Source organism: Callospermophilus lateralis, chromosome 11, assembly GCF_048772815.1.
Source record: "Callospermophilus lateralis isolate mCalLat2 chromosome 11, mCalLat2.hap1, whole genome shotgun sequence".
Classification (NCBI taxonomy): domain Eukaryota; kingdom Metazoa; phylum Chordata; class Mammalia; order Rodentia; family Sciuridae; genus Callospermophilus; species Callospermophilus lateralis.
The window spans coordinates 17,478,200-17,501,951 of record NC_135315.1 but is presented as its reverse complement, the minus strand read 5'-3'; the positions used below and the strand labels follow the sequence as shown (position 1 = coordinate 17,501,951).

The 23,752-nt window shown below is 37.3% G+C and overlaps 1 protein-coding gene and 1 non-coding gene across 2 annotated transcripts in view; both read right to left on the bottom strand.

Annotated features, from left to right (window-relative positions):
• The window catches only part of Lrrc37a (leucine rich repeat containing 37A), a 32,480-nt gene that overhangs the window by 6,000 nt on the left and 2,728 nt on the right, over positions 1-23,752 (bottom strand). Inside the window, exons 2-11 of the mRNA XM_076870686.2 lie at positions 23,412-23,483; positions 22,357-22,428; positions 18,476-18,547; positions 17,810-17,890; positions 7,995-8,066; positions 7,203-7,277; positions 5,775-5,893; positions 3,473-3,643; positions 1,827-2,128; positions 1,362-1,466 (exon numbers count right to left, since the gene is read on the bottom strand). Of these exons, the coding sequence (XP_076726801.1) occupies positions 1,362-1,466; positions 1,827-2,128; positions 3,473-3,643; positions 5,775-5,893; positions 7,203-7,277; positions 7,995-8,066; positions 17,810-17,890; positions 18,476-18,547; positions 22,357-22,428; positions 23,412-23,483 (1,141 nt within the window). The remainder of the gene's footprint in view (positions 1-1,361; positions 1,467-1,826; positions 2,129-3,472; positions 3,644-5,774; positions 5,894-7,202; positions 7,278-7,994; positions 8,067-17,809; positions 17,891-18,475; positions 18,548-22,356; positions 22,429-23,411; positions 23,484-23,752) is intronic.
• On the bottom strand, positions 11,660-11,792 carry LOC143411095 (small nucleolar RNA SNORA51). Its single transcript, XR_013092811.1, has one exon. It is a non-coding gene; the product is annotated as a small nucleolar RNA SNORA51 (small nucleolar RNA).

Genomic DNA, 23,752 nt, shown 5'->3' with positions numbered 1-23,752 from the left:
CATCTGATCCTTACATATCTCTGTTCCACTCCATTAATGGAACAGAGATGTTGGTGTTTCTCTCTCCTATAGCCATCTTTTAAAAAATTGTTTGCCAAAAATTTAAATTCTGAGGGGAGGGACAAAGCTTCACAATCACCTCAAGAAATGGAGACAAATCTCATAGTTGGCATAGGTCCAGGAGAACAGGGGTATTCAGAGAAGGTTTGTGAAGAAAGATGAACTTGAGTTGGTTTTTGACAGATTCATAAAACTTCCACAGACATGGCAAAGCAAGGGAATTTTAGATAGGCAAGGAATGAGCGTGGTGTGACGGGTATATGGAGAGGCTGCTCTGGCTGGAATGGAGGACTGCTATTACAGTAGAAAAGGCAAACTAGCTAAGTTGGGTGGTTGAATTGGGAGGGTAGAATCAAGATTGTCAGCTTATTAAATGACTCTTAATATTCTAAACCTGCCTATTGAGAAAAGTAATAAACCATCATGTAAGCAAACAGAAGGTAAACAGAAGCCACAGCCAGGAATATACTATTATCAATAGGACCTGCTCTGGAGTAGCCTGATGAGAATTTAGCTGCAGTGCTTTAACTGAATACCTACTTAGACAGTACCTCACACACTGGAGGAGGAGGAAGCTGTGTGGATCCACTGAGTCTACATATAGCACTTTTATCTTTTAGCCCTCTCCTTTTACCCCAGGGTAATGACTGCTGCTTGAAAGTGAAATCATCTCTTATCATTTCAGTAACAAGGAAAGAAATCAGTGGTAGAATGAGAGTACATCAAAACTTTACAAAAATGAGAGTAACAAATTGTGGACATGGTTTTGGGTTGGACAAATTTTGCTACGATGACATCTCTGGTCATATTAGTCTTAATTTCTTAAGAAATTATAGCTTGTTCTCTTGGTTTCAATTTCTCAAAGATTCCCTGGAAATGAAGTTCCTTTAAAAGTCTCTGGGGCTGGGCACTGTGAAGCACACTTATAATCCCAGCTGCTTGGGAGGCTGAGGCAAAAGGATTGCGAGTTCAAAGCCAGCCTCATCAATTTATCGAGGTACTAAGCAACTCAGGAAACCCTGTCTCTTAAGTAAAATACAAAAAAGGGCTGGAGATGTGGCTCAATGTTCAAACACCCCTGGGTTCAATCCCTGGTACCAAAAAGTAAAATAAAAAAAAATAAATAAAAATCCCTAGAATATATTTTTCAATAAAAGAACAAAACATAACTCAGTATTAGTGACTGAAGAGAAATGTCAAGTAGTAGGTGGGGAAGGAGCTTTGATTTTCAGGGTATACGTTCTAAATCTATTACAATGATAAGATGTATTCTGGAAACCTGAATTGACTGTTGTCCTTACCTCAATCAGACAGAAAATTATAATCAAAATCATCACCACTACAGTCACAGATATTGCCAAGATGAGTTTGTTGTTATAACCATATCCTGGGACTCCTTTTGTGAGCTAAAAGAAAGAAAAAGAATAATTTTTATTAAGTAAAAAAGAGACTGGAAAGGATGAAAGTTAACTATTCAAAATTTCTATTCTTCCAGGTGAATAGCTTGCAGTTTCTTAAAGAACACACCAAATTTAATATGTTACATCTTATTATCACACATTTTTTTTTCCTATTATTTGTTTATCTTGTGTGTTAAGTCCACTTTATTCTCTAATGGAACAAAATGGGGATCACTGTCTTGGGCAAAGTTATGTGGCCAAGACAAGATGTGGACTAGAAGCCCCTGGTCTTCCCGCTTGAATGCTTCAATTGTATACCCTAAATGATGAAAAAGTCTGGGCTTCTTGTTCAATAGTTGCCCTCACCTCACTTGTCTCCTCATGCTCTTTGTTATCACCCTGGGCTTCTGTGCTCTCATTGATATAGTTCTCAGTTTTCCACTGGTCCGTATCCCATTCGGCCTTGGACACCTTGATTTCTTGCTGCTCACTGAGAAGCTTCATCAGGAGGCCTGTTCTGGAGATGAGCTTGGCACAGGCCAGTTGCACATAGGGCTCAGAGCAGTCCAATTTCAAAGTCCGAATAACATGAGAAATGAGCCTTCTCACGTCATTGTTGGGGATGAGGGACCGAAGTTGCTGGTTTAGCTGAATTTCAAACTGATCACCTGGGGATGCCGTCAATGGGTAGGATAAGTCTTCAGGCTTGGGTTGTGAGTCAGTGTTCGCGTTGAGGTATTCCCATTGTGTCTCATTGGTTTGTTGAACAGTTGGCATTATGTTGAAAGGAGTCACAGCAGAATCTACAGCCTCTGCAGCAGCGTTTTCATAGGTTGCATTTTCAGAGGTGGGTTCATCCAACACAGTAATGTTTGCTTCAAAAATAGTTCCTTCAGAAGGAATTTTTGCAGTATTGTTTTCTGCAGGAACACTTTCTATAGGTTCTGAAAGAGCATATAATCTTGAGAAAGGATTCTCCTGAGAATTCAGGTCTCCTAAAGATGAAAAGGCCCCTCGTGGGGGGGAATTTATGAGGCTTCTTATTGCAGAGAATGGGGGCTTCTTTGCAAGCATCAGTCTATTGTGCAAATTATCCTTTCTGAACTTTTGACTCACTTTGGCCTTGGGTATTCTGTGGGCTGCAAGAGGGTAAGTTTTATGAAAGCTGTGAGTTTTTTTGGAACGTATGACTGGTTTATCAGCCTTCATGCTTTTAACTCGAGCATTTGCATCTTCTAAAACAAAAAGGGTGTAGGTTAAGTCTTTTGTTTTGTTTCTAATCTCAGGCTGTAATTTTGAAATGGCGGAGGTGGGAGATTTGCCCAAGGAGTATTGTTTCAAAAAAGAAGAGACTGCTGCCTTATGTTCATTTGTAAATGAAGCGTCCAGGAGGGAGTTTCCCACTAACTTCCTGGGCCTCCGCACTTTGTGAAGCTGCTCTAGTTCCCTTGGGATTGGTCTCCTGAGCCTGCCTTCTTGGGCAACATTCTCCGAAAGTGCCCGGGCACTCTGTTTCCTTCCCATACTCTGTTTTCTCATTTCATTGAAGTGTCTTTTCCGTATGCCCTTCGGCCCCTTGAGGACTCTGTTCACTCTCTGCAGCCTTTTCTCTATACTCTCAATCTCTGCTAGGCTGTTTTCCTGTGGTTGGGCAGTTTCCAATTTCTTTTGAAAGATTTGGCGTTTAAATTTGGGACCTAAAAGCCTAGATTGCATAAGCATGGCAGTTTTTTCTTTTTTTTTCACCTCATCAATTTTTTCCTGAATTTCTGCATCTAACAAATTTTCCAGAAAATAAAGCTTCTTTAGTTTGTTTTTATAAGTTGAATTGTTGGATGCATTTGAAAGAGAGGAGTTCTTTGTATTGTTCTTCAAATATTCCATGGCATTACCTCCATCTTGTACGTTTGAAAAAAGCAGTTTAATGAATGGTAATAATGTTGACTCTACGTCTTCTAGATTTCCCTCTGAGAAATATGGCAATATGTAATTTAATGCACCTATAACATCACTTTCATCATTGAAGTCTAGCTGTTCATTTAAGAATCCCGAAAAGGTGACACCATTTTTATCTGAAGCTGGCTTTTCAGGCTCAATAGAAAGCTCAGTGCTAGTGTTCTTCTTCCGGGCCTGTAACACCTTCATGAATGATCCTTCTGCATTCCCTACAGATGCGTCTTGAACTGTCAAAAAAGAAGAGACTACTTTTGATAACAGAAGACTGATGGACAGCTTTTTGTCAGTCCACAGCCATACATTCCAGCCAAACATTTAAGTGTCATTTAGAAGAAAGAAAAATAATTTCATAATTAAACCTATGAAATGGCAACAACACAAAGAAAAAGAAGACATCTTTTTTGACAAAGTGCTACTTAACTCAGAATATTCCATACTGTGTATAAGAACTCTGTTTAGGACAGCAATTGCCCAATACTCAATAAAGGCCCAAGACTAGAAGAGAAATATTCATGGGCTCTGAGAGATTCTCTACAGATCAGCTGTGTCTCCTTACATTTACATACCCCATGCTGTCCCTGCTCAGATACAGAGGGGGCACAAGGCTTCCTCTATCCACCTCTTCAGTGTGTCATGTTCCTGCCACCATCACAGATGATCATGACAAAGGACATTCTTCCAAGGAGAATAAGAACCAAGATGCTAAAGCACAGGCTCTGCTCTTTCTGTTAACACATCCTCCCTCATCTGAACATGTCCTTTCCACCTACTCACCCAGTTCCTTCACCTGGCCCCTGTTCCCCATACATCTTAGGCTCCATTACAGATGCCTCTACACAGAAAAAACAAAACAAAACAAAATAAAAACACCCCACTATATCCATACTGGTTCTTTCCCTAAATTAAGGCAGAGATCTGGGATGTGCGTTAAAAGATTTTTTAATTTGCCTGGTTCTATGCCTATGCTGAATGTGCAATAAATCTACAGAATAACAGCATTTTCTGGATAAACAATACTTGAGGTTCTAAAGTACAGTAATGGAAAAGCTATTTTTGTCAGAAGCCTTCCCTGTTTTCATATTAGATGTGAAAACTAGCAATTCTAGCTCTGGGAATCATCCAAAGCTTCTAGCTACATGAGGTCAAGTGTACCATTGTGTAGCTGGATTTTTCTTTCTTTTTTTTTTTTTGGTACCTGGGATTTGAACCCAGGGGTACTTAACCATTGAGCCACACCCCCAGGTCTTTTTTTTTTTTTTTTTTTTTTTTTTTTGAGACATGGTCTCACAAAAGTGCTTAGGGCCTCACTAAGTTACTGAGGCTGGCTTTGAATTTACAATCCTCCTGCCTCAGCCTCCCAAGCCACTGGGATTGCAGTCCACCATACCCAGCAATAGCTGGTTTCTTTCCCAGGAGAACTAAAAGTATTTTTTGTGTGGTGAGAGTCAAGGGGGAGGTAAGGTTGGAGACAAAAGAGGAATGTGGGTTAGAATTGGGTACAGAAGACCTGGTTTCAAGGCTATAGCACTTGACACCTCCCATCTTGTTTTCCTTATCTGTAAATGGAGATGAAAAATACTTGTTCTGCTCACCTCTGGGGAAAAAGGAAATAATGTAACTGGTGAAAAATCATTTTGAAAAATAAGTTATATGCATGTAAGTAGCAAAGTGCTATTAGTTATAATTTGCCCAAGATCACTGGTAGAGACCTATATTTGAGCTATTTGGATATGAAAGCAACCACATTTTGAAAGTCATGAAATTAGTGCTAATAAACCTAATACACAGAAAAACATTTGAAAGCACATGAATTACCTGAGGATAGAAAAGTTTGAGATTAAGAGAAGTTCAGAGTTGGATGGTCTAGGTGCAATTTCTTATTATAGAATCAGAAACCCCTAGACTTCAAATAAAATATTTATTCTTTTTTATAAAGTTGCAAAAACAGAACAAAATAGATTGATGCCTGCCCTATAAGGCAGAGGACACTTGAGACCTAGTGTATAAAAAAAAAACAGCTTACTAACTGCATTGTACTATATGAATAAGTTATCACTGGAAGACAAAGTACCAAGCAGAAAGCACAGGACACCATGTGTGGCCATTAATATTATCACTTCTCCCTTCTATTCCTTTCTCTTCATCCTTAGGCATATGGAATAGCTATATTATTAAATTATAGCTGAAAACCTCACTTTGAGCAAGAGAGCAATCCAGAAATTTAGGGAGTTGAATTCTAGACAAATAAAAATAAGGCAGTTTCATCATTAGTTTGAAAAATCTATGTTCACCAGTTAAAAGTTGAATAACAAAACAAATAAAAATTAAAACATTTCTCATCAGGCAATTCAGACTCACGGCAACGTGTATTGTTTGTCCGACATGCACTGTCACATCGAAGCTTCACTGTCTTGCAGACAACTTCAATATTATTTTTAAACTGGCAGAGGCAACAGGCCAAATGGCTAGGTAAGATCCTATAAATAGAAACACAGAGGATTAAGTTAATGGAAAAGGAGTTACTTGAGTAGTAGAAGAACAGTCCAAGGCTACCACAGGACAGTGTAGAAAGGAGTTCTTGATACATATAGCCTGGACAAGTTGGATAGAAAGCAATGGTAAACTGCTTTTTTAATTATTATTTTTGTACCAAGGGATTGGATCCAAAAGTGCTTAACCACTGAGCCGTGTTCCCAGCCCTTTTTATTTTTTGAGACAGGGTCTTACTAAATTGCTTAGGGCCTTGCTAAGTTGCTGAGGCTGGCTTTGAACTCATGATCCTCCTGCCTCAGCCTCCTGAGCAGACAGGATTATAGGCATGTACCATGGTGCCTGGCATGTGGCTCTTGAATACTGTAAATATATAGGAAGGAGGAGGGAGATGCCCACCAGAAAGGAAAGCATGGCAGTGGGTATGGAAGGCCTAAATAAAAAAGAAATTAGAATTGGGTGACAGTAAAAAGCATCTCCTTTCAACTTAAAATCTTGCTCTGGGTTAGGAGTGCACAGAAAGATAGAATTCTAAGAAGGATGTGAATAAGTCTCCAACTACTGGAGTCCATATCTCAATTCCGTTTGAGAGTGGTAAATGGTAGACATTATTCTGGGCATAAAAAATAGCTTAGTTTAACTCACATTGTGTGGTTAAACAACAATAGACATCACATTGGCCAAATCTGGACACTTTGAACATATAAAAGCATAAAGAGAAGAAATGTGCATAAAATAGATATTAAATATCATCAGCTATTAAAGAAATGCAAATTAAAACCACAATGAGATATCACTACATTTCTACTAGTAGAAAGGCTAAAAAAATATTATTCCTTGAAACAAGGAATAACTTGAAACAAGGATTACATGAAGACATGAAGAAACCGCAACTCTTCTATTCTGATAGTAGATATGCTAAGAATTATGCTAAGTGAAAGAAGCTAAAAATCTACTACTAGATGATTTTATTTATAAGACATTCTGGAAAATTTTAAACTATAGGGAAAGATAAAAGATTTGGTGGTTTGTAGGGGCTGGTGGTGGGAGGAGTGGATGAATGCAAAGCAATGTAAGGGGCTATTTTGGGGATGACAAATGTTCTATATCATCAGGTGGTGGTAACTACATTATTATACATCAAACTGTACGCTTATAGTGTGAATTTTATTACATGAAAATTATACCTCAATAAAGTTAAGAAAATAATGTATTAAAATAATTTTAAATTCAAGATATGAAAAGAGACCTAAAAAAAAATCAAGTAAAATAAATCTAAGAAAAAAAATAACTTACAGTTTTTCCAATTCAAGAGTCATCAGGAGGATATTCTCAATTGTCGAAAGTGATACTTGAGTTGTTCCCATGTCTCTGAAAGAGAAAGCCAAGATATTCATGATGAACCCCAGTAAATATTCTATACTTGAAAAAATATTTCAAGGACATGTGATAACTTCTATTTTGGCTTCTCATAAAACAAGCTGCCTTAAGAGTTTATTTCGCATAGAAGATAATTCTATAAAGCTCTTATTGAAGATACGTAAGTTTACTATTTGCACCATCAAATAATGATCTTGGCATTGAAAAATAGAACTTACATCTTTTTTAAACCATCATCTTACTTCTTATTTTCATATTGCATCATTTCTTTCTTTTTTTAGATGTAGATGGACACAATATCTTAATTTATATATTTTTATGTTGTGTCAAGGATCGAACCCAGTGCCTCACACACGCAAGGCAAGCGCTCTACCACTGAGCTACAACCCAAGCCCCTCTTTTTTTCTTTTTTAAAAATAATATACACGTATTCCTCTTTGCTTTCTGGGATAAATAATATATTCTTACATGTGTTTACATGTTCCATATCTGTAAGTGTTCTTTAATATGGCTGCCTTCTTCTGATGGCTGTCTTGCCCCATGATATATCCTTCCTTAACTCTTCTTTACCATAACATTTTTCTCCAGTAACTAATTAAAATTAAAATTATGACTTTTTAGTATTAATACAAAATACTTAACCCTTTGATGAAGTAAACAAGAAGAGCAGAAATCATATCTTGAGTTTAAAATTGTTGTAATACTTACAGATATTTTAATGCTGGCAATTTAAAAAGATATGAATCTTCAACAGTTGTCAGAGGATTACGACTGAGAATTCTGAAACATGCAATGGAATTAAAATTATATTTTCAACATGCATGAGACTACTTTTTATAAAAAACTTATATGTTTAAAAAATATTTTGTCTTTATATATAAATCACCCTTAGAATTTCATAAGGCACTTTTTTATTTGGGAATTATCCAGCTCTCTAGAAGATAAAGTGGAAAAGAGAAAGAAAAAGAAAAAAGGAGGGGAAAAAAGTGAACACAAAGAAAAAAATATGGCAAAGAAATTTCAGGTCAAAAACCCTAGAAGTAACTATACTAGTAGGGAAGCCCTTGCCCTATAGGAAACAGTATTTTTAGTGCCTTCCATAGCTCAAGGTGTTTGTCTTTCATTTTTAGAAATTTAAAACATTTCATGGCCTAATTCACTTAGTTAAGAAAAAATATAGAACCAATTCCTTGGCTTGGAAGTCAATGGAAAGGGGATTAAAGCTAAGCAATGGAACTGGTAGGAGTCATGCTCCCAGAACCTACTGTCACTGGTATTTTTCTATCACTTCAGAGCCTTTGCCCATAGCATGTAATCACCTGCTAACTTGTCAGTCTCCTGGCAGGGAGAGGGCAGGGATCTCATGTTACTATCATTGTCATTCCTGTGCGGGGTATAGTGCCTCAAATTTTCTAGGTGTTAATAAATGTTTGTTGAATAAATAAATAACATTATGTTTACATGTAAATAAAATGAATAAATTCTCTTTTTGAGATGGGATCTCACTATGTTGCTCAGGGTGGCCTTGAACTCCTGGGCTCAAGTGATTCTCCTGCCATAGCCTCTGGAGTAGCTGGGACTATAGGAATGTGCCACAACACCAGAAATAAACTTTTTTTTTTTTTTTTTGTATGCAGGATTGTACTAGGGGTACTCTACTAGTGAGCTATATACCCAGCTCTTATTTTTTATTTTGAGACAGGGTCTTGATAAGTTGCCCAGGCTGGCCTTGAAACTGCTGAAGCTTGCCTCAAACTTGCAGTCCTCTTGCCTTAGCCTCCCAGTGTAAATTTATTTTTTATGCAAAAGTTTACTTTAAAATACTAAAAGATATTTCTTCAATTCATTAAAGCAAGCAAACAGAAAACAAAAAGACAAAAGAAATAGGAAAAAAGAAAAAGAAAATCTGACTTTAGCTTAATTCTACTCAAGAATCATTAGTGTATTCCTACAGAACACTTTTTTGGGGGGTCACCAGAAATAGTACCCAGGGGAACTTAACCACTGAGCCATATCTCTAGCCCTTTTTATGTTTTGAGATACAGCCTCACTAAGTTGCTAAGACTGGCTTTGAACTTGTGATCCTCCTGCCTCAGACTCCTGAGCTACTGGAGTTTATAGGAATGTCTTACTGAACCTGGCTAGAACATTTCTTTAGTTGTTTCTTTATAATTATTCATAACATTTTAGGATTCATTTTAACATAATTATAAAAGCATGTAATATAATTTGCTCTAATTCGATCCCTAGTACTCCCTGTTCCCCCTCTTCTCCTTCCCCCTGTTCTCTCCCTTCTACTCTACTGATCTTTCTGCTATTTACTTATAGTTTTTAAGAATAATTATTGTGGCTAACATCTATTAGGCTGCCAGGCATCTATGATCAGCATTTCATATTTAATCCTCATAATAAGCTTATGTGGTAAATGTTATCATGACCCCATTTTACAAATGAAGAAACTGAGGCACAGAGAGGTTATATAACTTGTCCTAGGGCCACCAAACTAGTAAGAAGCAAAGCTGGAATTTGAACTCATTTCTGACCCCAAAGCCCATATAAAGAAAAAAAAAAGGGGGGGGGGGTTTAAGACAGAAGACAGATGTTACTTTAACCTTAGCTTTGAGAGAATTAAATTCAGAAATGCCAAACTTCATCTACTCATCTAGAAAAGTCTATGAGAATTATACTTTTACTTCTTTTCCCTAATTATTTTCCATGATTAAATAATTAGCCCACAGAACTGAGACTGTAGAGATTTAAAACCTTTTTATAGGTGACATCAGTGAAAATTGGTGGAGTAAGGATATCTGAAAATACATCCCTCCACAAAGGCAACAACAACAACAAAATGGCAAAATGGTCAAAATCACTTTTTCCAGTGTTCTGGAAATTTAATCAAAGGCTTACAGCAAACTAAGAAGCATTTATTCCAGAAAAACAGCTGAATTTCTATAAGAACAGTGAGATTGGTGTTGTTCTTCCATTCCTCACTCTCTAGCTCAGTAATAGCTTTGAAAAATAGCCCAGCTGGGTGCGGTGGTGCACCCTGTAATCCCAATGGCTCAGGAGGCTGAAGCAGGAGGATCATGAGTTCTAAGCCAGCCTCGGTAATAGCAAGGTGCTAAGCAATTCAGTGAGACCCTGTCTCTAAAAAAAAATTCAAAATAGGGCTGGGGGGTGGTTTAGTGGTTGAGTGCCCCTGAGCTCAATCCCCAGTACCCCAAAACAACAACAACAAAAAAAAAACTCTTAGGATAAAATATAGGAGTAAATGCTCACGACCTTGTTTTAGGTAAAAGTTTCTCAGATATGACACCAAAAGTATAAATAACCAATGGAAAAATTAGGTAAATTAGATTGTATCAAAATTTAAAACTTTTATGCTTTGAAGGACACTATTAAGAAGGTGAAATGACAATTTATAGAAGGGGATAAAATATTTATAGATCATACAGCTGATAATACACAGAATACCCAAAATTATAAATAACTCCTATAACTCAGAAAAAAAAAGACATCTCAATTTTAAAATGGGGAAAGTCATGAATAAACATTTCTTCAAATAAGATATGTAAAGGCCAACATGCTCATGAAGAGAATGTTCAGTTTCTCAAGTCATTAGGAAAATGCAAATTAAAACCACAAGATACTACTTTATACTCATAATGTTATGAAGAGAAAGACTGGTTAAGCATTGTTCCTTAATCTAAGGCTTTAAATAAAAATAAGACAGATAATAACAAGTGTTGACAAAAATACAGAGAAACTTGAACCCTCATACTTTTTAGCTGGGAATGTAAAATGGTGAAGCCACTGTGGAAAACGGTCTGGGAATTCCTCAAAAAAGTAAATTATAATTACCACATGACCCACCACTTCCCTTCCTAGGTATGCACCCTAGAATTAAAAACATGTGTCTACACAAAAACTGGCATTATTCATAATAGCCTCAAAGTAGAAACATCCCAAATATCCATTAATTAATGTTTAGATGAATTGATATAATGGTACATCTATACAATGGGATATTATTAAGCTGTAGAAAGTACTGATAACTGTTACAAGGGTGAACCTAGGAAACAATAAACCATGTGAAAGCCAGATATAAAAGGCCATTACAATATAACTTGTCTATGTGAAATGTCCAGTACAGGCAAATCCAGAAGGACAGAAAGTAGTGAATGCCAGGGACTGTGGGGAGAAAGAAAGAGAAAGTGATAGCTAACTGGAACCATGTTTCCTTTTGGAGTGATGGAAACGTTCAGGTAGATAATGGTGATTGTTGCACAACCTTATGAATGCACTGAATATCCTGAATTGTGCTTTGTAATATTGCTTTTTTGTGGTATGTATGTTATATCAATTTCTTATTTCCATGTTTCCCCATTCACAAGACAGAGCAGGCACAGGGCCTGGGTTGAAATGTACATGGGGTCGGCTTATTCTGCTCCCTCTTTCTGTACAGTTAAATGTAAGAACACAGACTGTAGTAAGCAAGAGGAGGGAAAAGAACCATATTTTAATGTATAGAACACCAACTGCTATAAGCCTAATCATGTCAGTAGATGGAATAAAGAGGAGTGACATTTCATACTCTTCCATGACTAAGGTCAAAGTGACTAATTGGTGAAGCCAGCAGCCACATAGCTTGTTCTTGCCTAGTGCATTTTTCCAGATATTTTTCAGCCTCATTAACTTGCCCAATTTATAACACTAGTTGTGATGTTATGAAGACAAAAAAATTTGAATGACACAGGTTTGTTCCCAAACTTGGGCTTTAAACATTCTCTGCCATGAGTGGGGGCATTAAAACCTGTAAGGTGGCTGGTGTGTTCTGTAAAAGTAAGCTCCTACACCTCTATCTCCTCCTGCTCCCTTTCCACTAGCCTTTAAGAATGACTGTAAAGCAATATGTAGCCAGAAGAATGTAGCAAAGTTTGTTATTATCTTTCCTTTAAAATGATCTCAGTTCTTCAGTGCTTCTCTCTTTTTTAGCAGTTCACACATGGCTTTGTGCCCTTCATCTCAGCATTTTCTCTCAACAGGCAGCCCTTCTACAACTGACACTGGGGTCTTTGCATTTGTCCCTAGTGAAATTAAAACATGAAGCCACAATCTAGATTATCCTATTTTTCCCTCCTGTATTAGAGCATCATTTTCTTCATTAAGGTTGTGCCTGTGCAATGGAGAGAGTGAGGGGGAAGCTGGAACATGCTGCAGTGACTCTTTTTCATGAACCAAACATATGAACATTTGTAGATTCAGAGTGGACACTTCACTAGAGATCATTTCCATTTCTCCCTCAATTCCCTGATTTTATAGATAAACTAAGGTGCACTGACTCCTCATCCATTGCCTTTTTGATACCTTTGTGGGAGTACCAGTGGCTAATTTTTTTTTTTTTTTTTTTTTTTTTTTTTTTGCCTTAAAGACTGTCTCAGAGGCAAAGTTTGAGATGCATTGCCTGTTTGTATGTTTGTTTTGTGTTACTGGGATTCAACCCAGGAGTGTTCTACCACTAAAGCCACATCTCCAGCCTGTCCCTGCCACCACTTTTTTTTTTTTTTTTTTGAACCAGGAATTGAACCCAGGGGTGCTTAATCATTAAACTACACATCCAGCTCTTTTAATTTTTGAGACAGGATCTTGCTCAGTTGCTTACAGCCTCACTAAATTGTTGAGGCTGGCTTTGAATTTGCAATCCTCCTGCCTCAGCCTCCTGGGCTATTGGGATTACAGGCATGAACCCCTGTGCACTCGGCTTCTAGCCCTTTTTATTTTATTTTGAGATAAGGTCTCACTAAGCTGCTAAGGCTGACCTTGAACTTTCGACTCTCCTGCTGTAGGCTCCTCTCAAGTAACTGGGATTACAGATGTGCATCACTATGCCCAGCTTGAGAAGTACAGTTTTAAGTGATTTTAAAAATATACCTTATTGGAAAAGGAAAACTCAAATATGTTTGCTCAAGCCTTTTGCTGTAGGAACAATGGGACAGAATAAAGGTAAGCTCACAAAATAAGGGAACATTTCTTACCTGTTATTTTTTTTTTCTCCAAATTCTTCTATACAGGTCCAGACAGATGGGCTACGTTTCCTTTCTATTAACTGAGGAGACAGAGAAGAATTGAGGACTGAAGCGTCATCACTGTCCTGAATGTACTGAAATCCTAACAGCTTTAGCTGAAAATATGTCCAAAGCAGGCAGTCAAAACAAACTTAAAATAGGACAAACTCCAACACTATCTATCTATGCTAGAATCACAAGGCAGGCAGGGAAAATGGTTCCTTTGAGGAAGGTAGTCAAAGAAATAAGCAGAGTAGCCCTCACCCTGTTCCAGCATGTTTGAAGTACTTGGGGATGGAGTAACCCCTTTCCTTTATTCATCTACATAGGTCCATGAGCCATAAGAAAATGACTCCCCACATGAAGCTCCTCAATACAAGACCTCCGACTGCACCATGTCAGTCCTTTCTAAAGGCAAAGTCTAAAGGAATCTGAAATGGCAAGCCTGTATCTGAAAGTGCTGAGAAGAGCCTTGAAGAAGACTCCCTGGCAGTGAGGAACAGAAGAAGCAGCAAGGACCCTGGAATCAGGCAGACCTGGGTTTGAATTCTGACTCTGTCACTTTCTACTGAAGTGACTTGAGTCACAAACATCTGTAAGCCTTATTAGTAGCATTTTCCTCATACCAGGCAGTCTGAGGATTAAATGAAAGAACATGTTAAGGCATCTAGGATGGGCTGGGCCCAGAGAAGGCTGTGATGATGTCAAATATGCACTGGCCAATGAACAGGAACCCTGGGGATGCCCAGAGATGGTATGGCCATAGCTCTAGAAGTGCAGAATTCTCAAAGGGAAACAGAGCTCTCTGCTCCAAAAGTCCTATGCAAGTTAGAAGCCAATTTCAAGATACAATGCACAATATCAGCCAGCTCCTATTACAAGGAAACAAATGCTGCATGGAAAATTATTTGTAAAGTTTGTGATTTTGCCACTAACAGTGTGAACCTAGGCAAGATTTCTGAATTTCAACTTTTTCATCTGAAAAATATGGAATAATAATATCAACATTGCAAGAGTTCTTGGGAAAATAAGATAACATGTTTTGAATATTTATCATGTGCCAAGCACTATTCTAAGGCTTTTCGGTATGTCATCTCATTTGCATAAATACTTAATATAGTGCCTGGAACATAATAAACAAATAGTAAATTGGGCATTAAATAAATGTAATGGGCAGAGGAAGAATTACTAAGGTTCCAAGAGGAGAGAAGAGAAGATGCCTGTGTCCTCAGGTGGGAAGAATAAGATGCAACTGGGAGAAGAAAGGTATAATAGTTACTGGATATGAGACTCTCAAAACTTTTGAACCATTACAAATTAAACCAATCTAACTCACCCCAAAGGACAGAACTGAGCTCTTTTTTCATCTTTAATGTTTATGCCTTTCTGAATCTGAAAGAAGCTGCCAGGATTCCAGTACAAACCAAAAAGTGATGACCGTACCCTGAAGCATGCAAACTTTTGTGTCTCTACAGCTGTCCATAGGAAACTGGTGCTAGTGGACTATGGGGGAGCAATAGGGCGTTTCTGGGACTGTAGCTCAATTTGCCTTTATAGTGTGGACACACCTACCTCATGGATATTCTCAGTTGTGGAATAAAAAAAACAGGGATAAATCTTGGATTTCCCTCTTATTCGTTCTTTGTGCTTATGTTCTTGGCACAATATTGATGTGTCATAGACAAGTCAGCATGTGAATGTGCTCTATCTGAATAGAGCCTGCCTTTCTACCTTGTAGAGTCCTTCAGTTTCTAAACTCATGGAGCTTGTATTGTTAGAACCAATGAAGTAACTAAAAGAATTTTTAAAAAATAAGCCATCAGTCTGGACCTGTGTAGGTGAATGAAGGAGAAGCACTTTAAAGTCAGGGGGAAAAAAGTATACTTAACATTTAGGATTATCAACCAGTACTAGTTTTCCATATAATATGTTTCATTTCTGATTTCATCTGGAAGAGATATGATTATTACTACCATTTAAACAGTGGTACTTTACTAATAAGCTCTTGGCACATCTTTTTTCAGGTTCAAAATAGTCTAACATACTGCTAAGTTGTTGCATCAATGTTTGTCAATAATAGAAAGGCCTTATTCGAGAGATTTACCAGGTTGTATTACATGGAACCCAGAGGTGAATCCAGACTTTGTGGGGCCTGAAACTTATCTAATTTGGGAAATGACCTCTGATAAAAACATGCAAAATTTATGTATATAGAAATTGGGAGGGCCGGGTGTGGTGTCACACGCCTGTAATCTCAGAGGCTTGAGAGGCTGAAGGAGGAAGATCGCGAGTTCAAAGCCAGCCTTGGCAATGGAGAGGCACTACACAACTCAGTGAGACCCTGTCTCTAAATAAAATACAAAATAGGGGTGGGGATGTGGCTCAGTAGTTGAGGGCCCCTGAGTTCAATCCCCAGTGCCAACAAAAAAAAAAAAAGAAAGGAAAAAGAAAAAGAAAAAGAAATTGCGAGGGCCCCAATCAGAACCTTAGAAGAGACCTGTACAAGGGAGGAGACCCAGAGCTTAGGTTCCATTCAATTCATGATATATCTACATCAGCTGAGACCTCTGTACAAACTTTTATAGTTCAGGGAAAATTGGTATTTTAATTTATAAACACCCCAGTACATTCATATTGATCATAAAATTACCGGCATCTTCGCTTGGCAAGTTGCCTTTGGAAAGAAATTTAAGAGCTTATCTCTCACTATGGCAAGTGTTTCCTGAAGCAAAATGGCTTTATCTATTAGAAAAATTTTGCCCAAAACAAAAGTGCTCAGCTCCCAATACACACTTGGTGGATCGTGACCATTGCGCCAATCTTTTTTTTTTTCCCTCTCTCTCTTTTTGGTACTGGGGATTGAACTCAGGGGCACTTAACCACTGAGCCATACCCCCCAGCTCTTTTTTGTATTTTATTTAGAGACAAGGTCTCACTGAGTTACTTAGGGACTTTGCTAACTTGCTGAGGCTGGCTTTAAATGCATAATCCACCTGCCTCAGCCTCCTAGCTGCTGGGATTATAGGTGTGTGTCACTGTGCCCAGCTCTTTTCTTCTTTAAGAGACAGGTCTTACTATGTTGCCCAGATTGGCCTTGAACTCCTGTCTTAGCCTCCCAAACGGCTGGGACCACAGCTGTGCACCTTGTCTGGCTCAATGTGCCAATCTGTGAAAGCAACTATGAATTGGTCTGAGAGGCAGAGCTCCATTCGCATTGCATGATATGAGTGTTAATGTCCATTGCCAGTTGGCTCTGAGTTCTCATCATGAAGCAAATGCCTTTTTCTGTTCAGATGAACACAGAAACTAGAGATAAGTTGGTGCCTCCTCCATTATGAGTCTTTTCTGACCCACCACCCATCCCTGCTTTGTTTGAAAAGTAGACTCTCCATATTCTTTCCCCAAGTTAGGCTTCAGCAAATTGATGAGGGGGAGGAGGTGGCTGCAATAAATGAGCATCTGAAGGAAAAGTTAATCCAGCTCCAGGCATACCATAACCATCCATTCATGGAACCCAAAATGAACCATGTGAACCTGGATTTCTGATCCACGAGACAGGTGAACAATTTTTTCTAAAATTGAGTTGAGGGGAGAACTTTCACCTTGAGTCTTAAATCCCATTCAGGGGTTAGGGGTATATGTTGCTCAGTGCCAGAGTGCTTGGCTAGAATGCCCAAGGCCCTGGGTTCCATCCCCAGCACCGAAAAACAAAACAAATCAAATAAATAAGTAAAAACAAAATTCCCTTTTGAGCTGAAAGGAAATAAAACCCATACTTCTCGTTGAGGGTAGTCAGGAAAGAAAGTATATGTAATTAGGTCAGAGCAATGTATTTTCTTTACAAATGTTTTTTACACTATATCATAAACATCATCTTTCTCACACCTCAAAGATTCTTACTGCCTACATACAATTCATGACTTCAGAGGCAGGTATTTTTAGAAAAATAATGCTCTGGGTGATTGGGGAGACCTGAACGAATTTGTTTCTGCTTTCCATTGAGAAAGCACCTATATCTGTGCTCCCTGGAGGGCTTTATGCTAAACTTCATTCTTTGTAGCCCTGTTGCATATATTTAAGCAGTTAGGGACTCCAAATGTGAGATGGAATCAGAGTTAAACTCAAAAATGAAATTCAAGGACAATTCACATGTCAGAGCATCATCACTGAGACTACCATGGCAATGCTAATTTGGGTGTTGCTTGCATGATGCTTTCTATTATCTATGCCAGAGATCAGTGCTAGGGAAAGCAGAGCATGTCCTATATAAATTACAAGTCTCTTGGCTTCTCTGTACCTTAGTTTCCTCATTTGAAAAGAATGAATGGATCTTAAGACATACTTCTCAGAATAAGACAGGGCTTACATCAAGCTAACCAATAACTGTATAACGTTTTTAACACATAGTTTTGGGTTTTTTTTTTTTTTGTACATGCGTGTATCTTCTATTTCACTTACAACTTGTGTAAAAACTGCAGTCCATGCCATGCCTGAAATGTTCCAAAGCCCAGTTCTGTGAGTAAATTGCAACCAAGGTTTCTACAAAAAAGAAAGCCAAAGAAGAAGGAGAAGAAAAAAGATATTCAGAACATTTATCATTTGGCAGTGATTCTAATTTATATATGATGAAATGTAACCTCAATACTTTTTCCACACACTAAAGCAATCTTGCTGTGGAAGATCCTGACTTATGACTTATATTTCTGCGTTTATACATGCAGAGCCTTAGCTATAAAACAGTGAATGCTCAAAAAATACTTGTGATATTTACTTCTCTAAAACAGGGCTTCACAACTTCAATGCTATTGACATTTTGGGCTGGAAAATTCTTGTTGTGGAGTTTTGTCCTGTATATTGTAGATGTTTAGCAGCATCCCTGGTGTCTGGCCACTAGATGCCAAAATGTCACCTGGGTGTAAAATCACACTAATTGAACCACTGTTCTGTAATGACTCATTTCAATCCATGTATAATAATTCTCATACTTATCTTTGCTAGATACTAAAAAGATTTGCTATATAACTTTAGTAACTTTTTACTAATAAATTTTTAATCATAATTTCAAATGAATAGCAAGGGGGTTTATAAAATTTCAAATATCATCAAGTTATACTTGTAACTTACATAAATTGCAAAAAAGGTAGTGGTTCAAATGTACGTCTTTCGATAGATTGTATTTTATTGCAGGATAAATCTCTAGGAAAAGTAAAAGGAAAATATTGCCTTGATTAGATATTAGCTATCTAATTAGTATGAGTAAATAGAATCCAGAATTGATAATATTGAATACCTAGTTTTTGTTTAAAATCTAAACCTTTGGACTTATATTTGAATTTTTTAGAGTTTTTAACCCTGCCCACTCTTCTCTTGAGTCTCACTTTCATAAGTAAAATATAGAACTTCATATCTTGACAGGTTTTGAGATAGTCTTTCCTGACAGTAGGATAATTATTATGTGACCTTTTACAGTTTTATCAAGTTCAAGATTATGAGCTACAAGTATTAATTTCTGCATGTAATTTTTAAAATTAAAGGGAATATTCTCATGTTCCTGGCTTAATTTGGTTTTTCTTTCACACATGCATGTGTGTGTGTGTGTGTGTGTGTGGTACAGGGGATTGAACCCAGGGCCTTGTGCATGCTAAGCAAGCACTTTAACACTGAGCTATACCCCTAGTCCTTTATTCTATTTTTCTAACCCAGTTTAATACTAGAAGAAAAAGATACCTTTCAAATCATTTGAAAGACAGTTACTCCTCTAATTAATACATGACTTTGAACTAATTCAGTGTTGTACTTTCTATCATACTAATGGAAACTCATTTTGGTTTCATATTACCTTAATACTCCATGAAGTAACTGCTTCGGTTGTATAGTGCTGGGACAATGAAAAACAACATGGAACTGGATTTTTACCTGAAAACACCCATTCTGATTAGGGTTGACTCTCTTACTTCCACAGATTTCAGCTTGTTCCTCACTTTTCACCTGGATGGGTAGAACTGTCTTGACTGGTGTCTCCAACTCTAGGCTCTCCCTTTCTAGTCAATCCCGAACTCAGTCACCAGTTAGGCTGTCTAGAATTGGTTCTTAAAGACCAGTATTACCTGGGAACTTTTGAAGAATGCAAAATTCTCAGCCCTACTCCGGAATGACTGAATCAGTAACTATGAGGGTGGTATCCAGAACCAAGTTCTACAAAGTCCTCCAGGTGAAATCTGAGACTCAAGGTTGTTTTAGAGCACTGCAGATGGTTCCCCACCACGGCTCCTTTGCTTGGTACTCAAAGTCCTAGAAGGTTGGGTTCCATTCTCCCTCTTGTGCCCTACAGGTGCCCATGGCACTCCTCAAACACCTTTCTGTGTTTTGCCTTTCTCCCACTCTCCCTTTGTAAGCTTTGCATATTTTCCCTATCTGATGATTCCCAGTGAGGCCCTTTGAGGTCCTGTTGAAACAGCACTGCTGTAGGAACATTTTCCTTAAACCAATTGGAAATCTTTTCTCCTCTTTTGTGCTGTAGACACAATTTATACCTCTTAGTGCCCATATCCATTTGTTTTCAATTCAATTGTTTTTGTATCCCATTTCTTCTGATACAAACTCTTTGAAAGCCTGGACTGGGTCTTGCTCATCTGTGTTGCCCTCCAGGTTTAAAACTGACACAAGTATTTGAGAAACTAAAATATTTGTAAAATAAATGAATATCTAGGGAGTGAGGAGGGGGACAAAAATGACTAGTTAAAAAGGAATGCAATTTGTGACTTCACAGCTGGCCCTTCTGCTGCACCTCTTTAGCACTTTGTCATCCACTGGGTACTTGCTGCATTATGGTTTGAGCTTAGCCTTGTCTCCTCTGTGAGCCCCTAAGTTCCTAAAGAAGAGGAACCTGTCTTACTCATCTTTGTCCTTCCAATACTAGGGAATAGTGTTTGGCATATTCTTTTGAGCTCTTTTTTATTGGTTAGTGTTTTTTTTTAAATAAATGCAAATATATATGTTAATATGAAATAATTAGCTAACAAAGTCTTACATATAGAAATAATGAAAAGTCTACTCCATTAAGCAGTTATCTCATTTGTTTTCTCCAAACCACGTTTGTAACCAAACGTTTAAGGCAGAAGTGACTAAAACCACCAATACAAAAGCAGTTGTCCCTGAGGGCCTAGGAGGTTTGATAATTCAAAGGACTACTTTTAATATCATGTGAAGCTCTTTATACTCACTTCGTTTAAGCCTTCTACATCTGAAAAAAGAATATATTTACTAAAAACATCATTAGTTAGCTTAATAGGGTTAATGACCCACACATATCTAGATACCACAGACAAAGGATAAAAATCAAGCTATCACAGCAAAGAACCTAAATTATCTTTAACCAGATAAAAATACTATGTAAGTGTTCCCTCCTTGACAATAGTAATAGAGAGATTTTAATTTTGTGATTAATGAAAAGTTATAGGCATTTCTGATCTGCTTACTTAGTGTAAACGTTTCAAGCTACACCATTTAACCATCATTTCAAATATCTATTTTCTGGAGGGGAATACTGAGATTGAACCCAGGGACAATTTAAAACTGAGCCATATCCCCAGCCCTTTTAATTTTTTATTTTGAGATTGGGTCTCACTAAGTTGATTAGAGCCTTGCTAAATTGTTGAGGCTGGCCTTGAACTTGCAATCCTCCTGCCTTGGGCTCCTGAACTGCTGGAATTACAGGCATGTACCACCATGCCCAGCTTTTTCACATTTTTTATTGGTGTGTTATAGTTGTACATAATGCTGGGATTTGTTGCTACATATTCATACATGCACACAATGTAACAATATTTGGCCAATATCATTCCCCAGCACTTCCCCCTTCTCTCCCTTCTTCTCACCCCTTGGTTCCTTTCCTTTTTTCTATTGATCTCCTTTTGATTTTCATGAGCCTCACCCCCATCTTTCTTTTCTTTTTTCCTCTCTAGTGTCCACATGAGAGAAAAAATATGATACTTGACCTTCTTTATACTTCTGTGTTTGGCAAATATCTATTTTTAATGAAGGTATGTCAATTCCTGCATTGAAATCCTTAATACTGGTATGTTCTTCAGTAGCTTAGTAGTCTTGAAAATATTATTATGTAATTTACTTACTTAGTTATTTAGTCTTTTTTTGTTGTTCCAGGGATTGAACTCAGGGGCACTCAACCACTAAGCCACACTCCCAGCCCTATTTTGTATTTTATTTAGAGACAAGGTCTCACTGAGTTGCTTAACACCTTGCCCTTGATGACATTGGCTTTGAACTTGCAATCCTCCTGTCTCATTCTCCTGAGCCACTGGGATTACAGGTGTGCGCCATCATGCTGGCCATCATGCTGGCTAGTTATTTAGTCTTTAAGCATTAATTTAATTCAGTTTAATTGTTAAAACATTCTAATTAATGGCATTCAAATGAATATAGGTGGCCTATTTTTTCTCTCTCCTGTAGGCACCAAACTGAGGTTAACTTTAATTCCCGCTGTTCTACTAATCCAACTTTTTAAAACCTTATTTGCAAAGGCCAGATAGTAAATATTTTAGATTTTGCAGGCCACATACAGTCTCTGCTACATATTCTTTCCTATTTATTTTACAGCATTTTAAAAATGTAAAAATAATTCTTAGTTAATGAGCTGTATGAAAATTGACTGTGGATTGGTTTTGATCCATGGGCTGTAAACTAGATATAAATACATGTAAACACTTATAAAACAAGGTTCATATGAGTGTTAGTAATTGCTCTGATCTTATTACCACTTTCCCACTGTAAGTGGAGTTTTTTTTCCCATCCGTATCTTGTCTATATAATTTTTAAAACTAAAAATGCTTAGGAGGTATTTAATGCTGGAGATGGGTTAAAATCTATACAAACTTACACAATCACAGAATTTAATTGCTGGAAGAGATTTTATAGATTATCTAATATGAACCCCTTATTCATTAGATAACCCATAACTCACAGATAAATATGATTAACTAACTTACAAATACTGGAGGGATAGCAGGCCTTCAAAGGAATCTTTGTGTAATTCAGTCAGGGAATTTTCACTGAGAATTCTGAAAGATGAAAAGGTTATTTCTGGACCAAAATTCAGCACAAAGATGGAGAATATCCAGTGGTAAAAAAGTATGAGAAAATAAATGTTGTCATATTCTCTTGCCAGGAGTATAAGGTGGCATAGCCTTTTTGCGGGTAACTAAAATTTCATATCTACAATAGTCTTCACCCCCCAAAATCTCATTTCTATTCTATAGAATTATATGCCCATGTTCACAAAGAAGTATGTTTATTGACATTATGCATGTAAATAGGAAAACCATATACACTCTAAACATCCATCAGTAAGGGAATTATTTTTAAATAAATCATGATACGTTCATACTATGGAATATTATGCATGAGTTCAAATGAATAGGGTAGGTTCTGTGTACTAAAAAGAAACCTGACATATGATGAAGTGAAAGAGTCAAGTTGCATGAATGTTACCATTTATGTAAAAAAAAGATAATAAAACCATGCAACAAACCTATTTTGCTATATGTAAATATGTGTGTAGGCAAATGCATGGGGAAAGATCCAGAAGGGTATATATACCAAACTCAGAGTAGTGGTTTCCTCAGGGGTGGAGGGTTAGAGCACAGGGATGGTCTCACTATACCTGTTATTTCATATTTACTCATTAAGAATGTAATTATGTATTACTTACAAAATAGAAAATAAATTTAAATTGTTTTTTACTTACTTCAAAGAGGGTCCACGAAATTGAATTTTTATTTATTTTTTTGCTGTGGTCCTGGGGATGGAATCCAGGTCCTCCTTCATGCTAGGCAATTACTCTACTTACTACTAAGCTACAAACCCTGTCCCCATGAAATTTAATTTTTAAAATAACCACCAAATTTCACTCAATACAGGCTGAATTGATATATGGAGGGGAAAACCTTTTTCTAACAGTATTGACCTCAACATTCTAGACTAAGGAGGATCTTACAATGCATTTTTTTTTTTTTGTATTCATGTTTGGAGAGAATATACTCACAGTTTCTCAGCCCAACGGTAAGATTTCCATATGTTTTCTTCAATGTAAGAAATAACGTTTCCTTGGAAATTCCTGTGAAGAAACAGTTTATACTTTTGAATAAGTAGGGAAAAAAATGAACAGAAAAAGTAAAACAATCATGGAAAACTCATGGAGAACATTCAAATATAGAAAAAACAAACGAAACAAAAACCCAGCTTTCTAATTTTCAGAATTATCAGCTTCCCGGTTTCACAATAAGATAATAATGCGAGCCACTGGCACAAATGATAAAGCAGAAGTTTAACTTCCTATCTGTCAAATTTCAACAGAAAAATGGGCAAGAATTTACCATATTAACA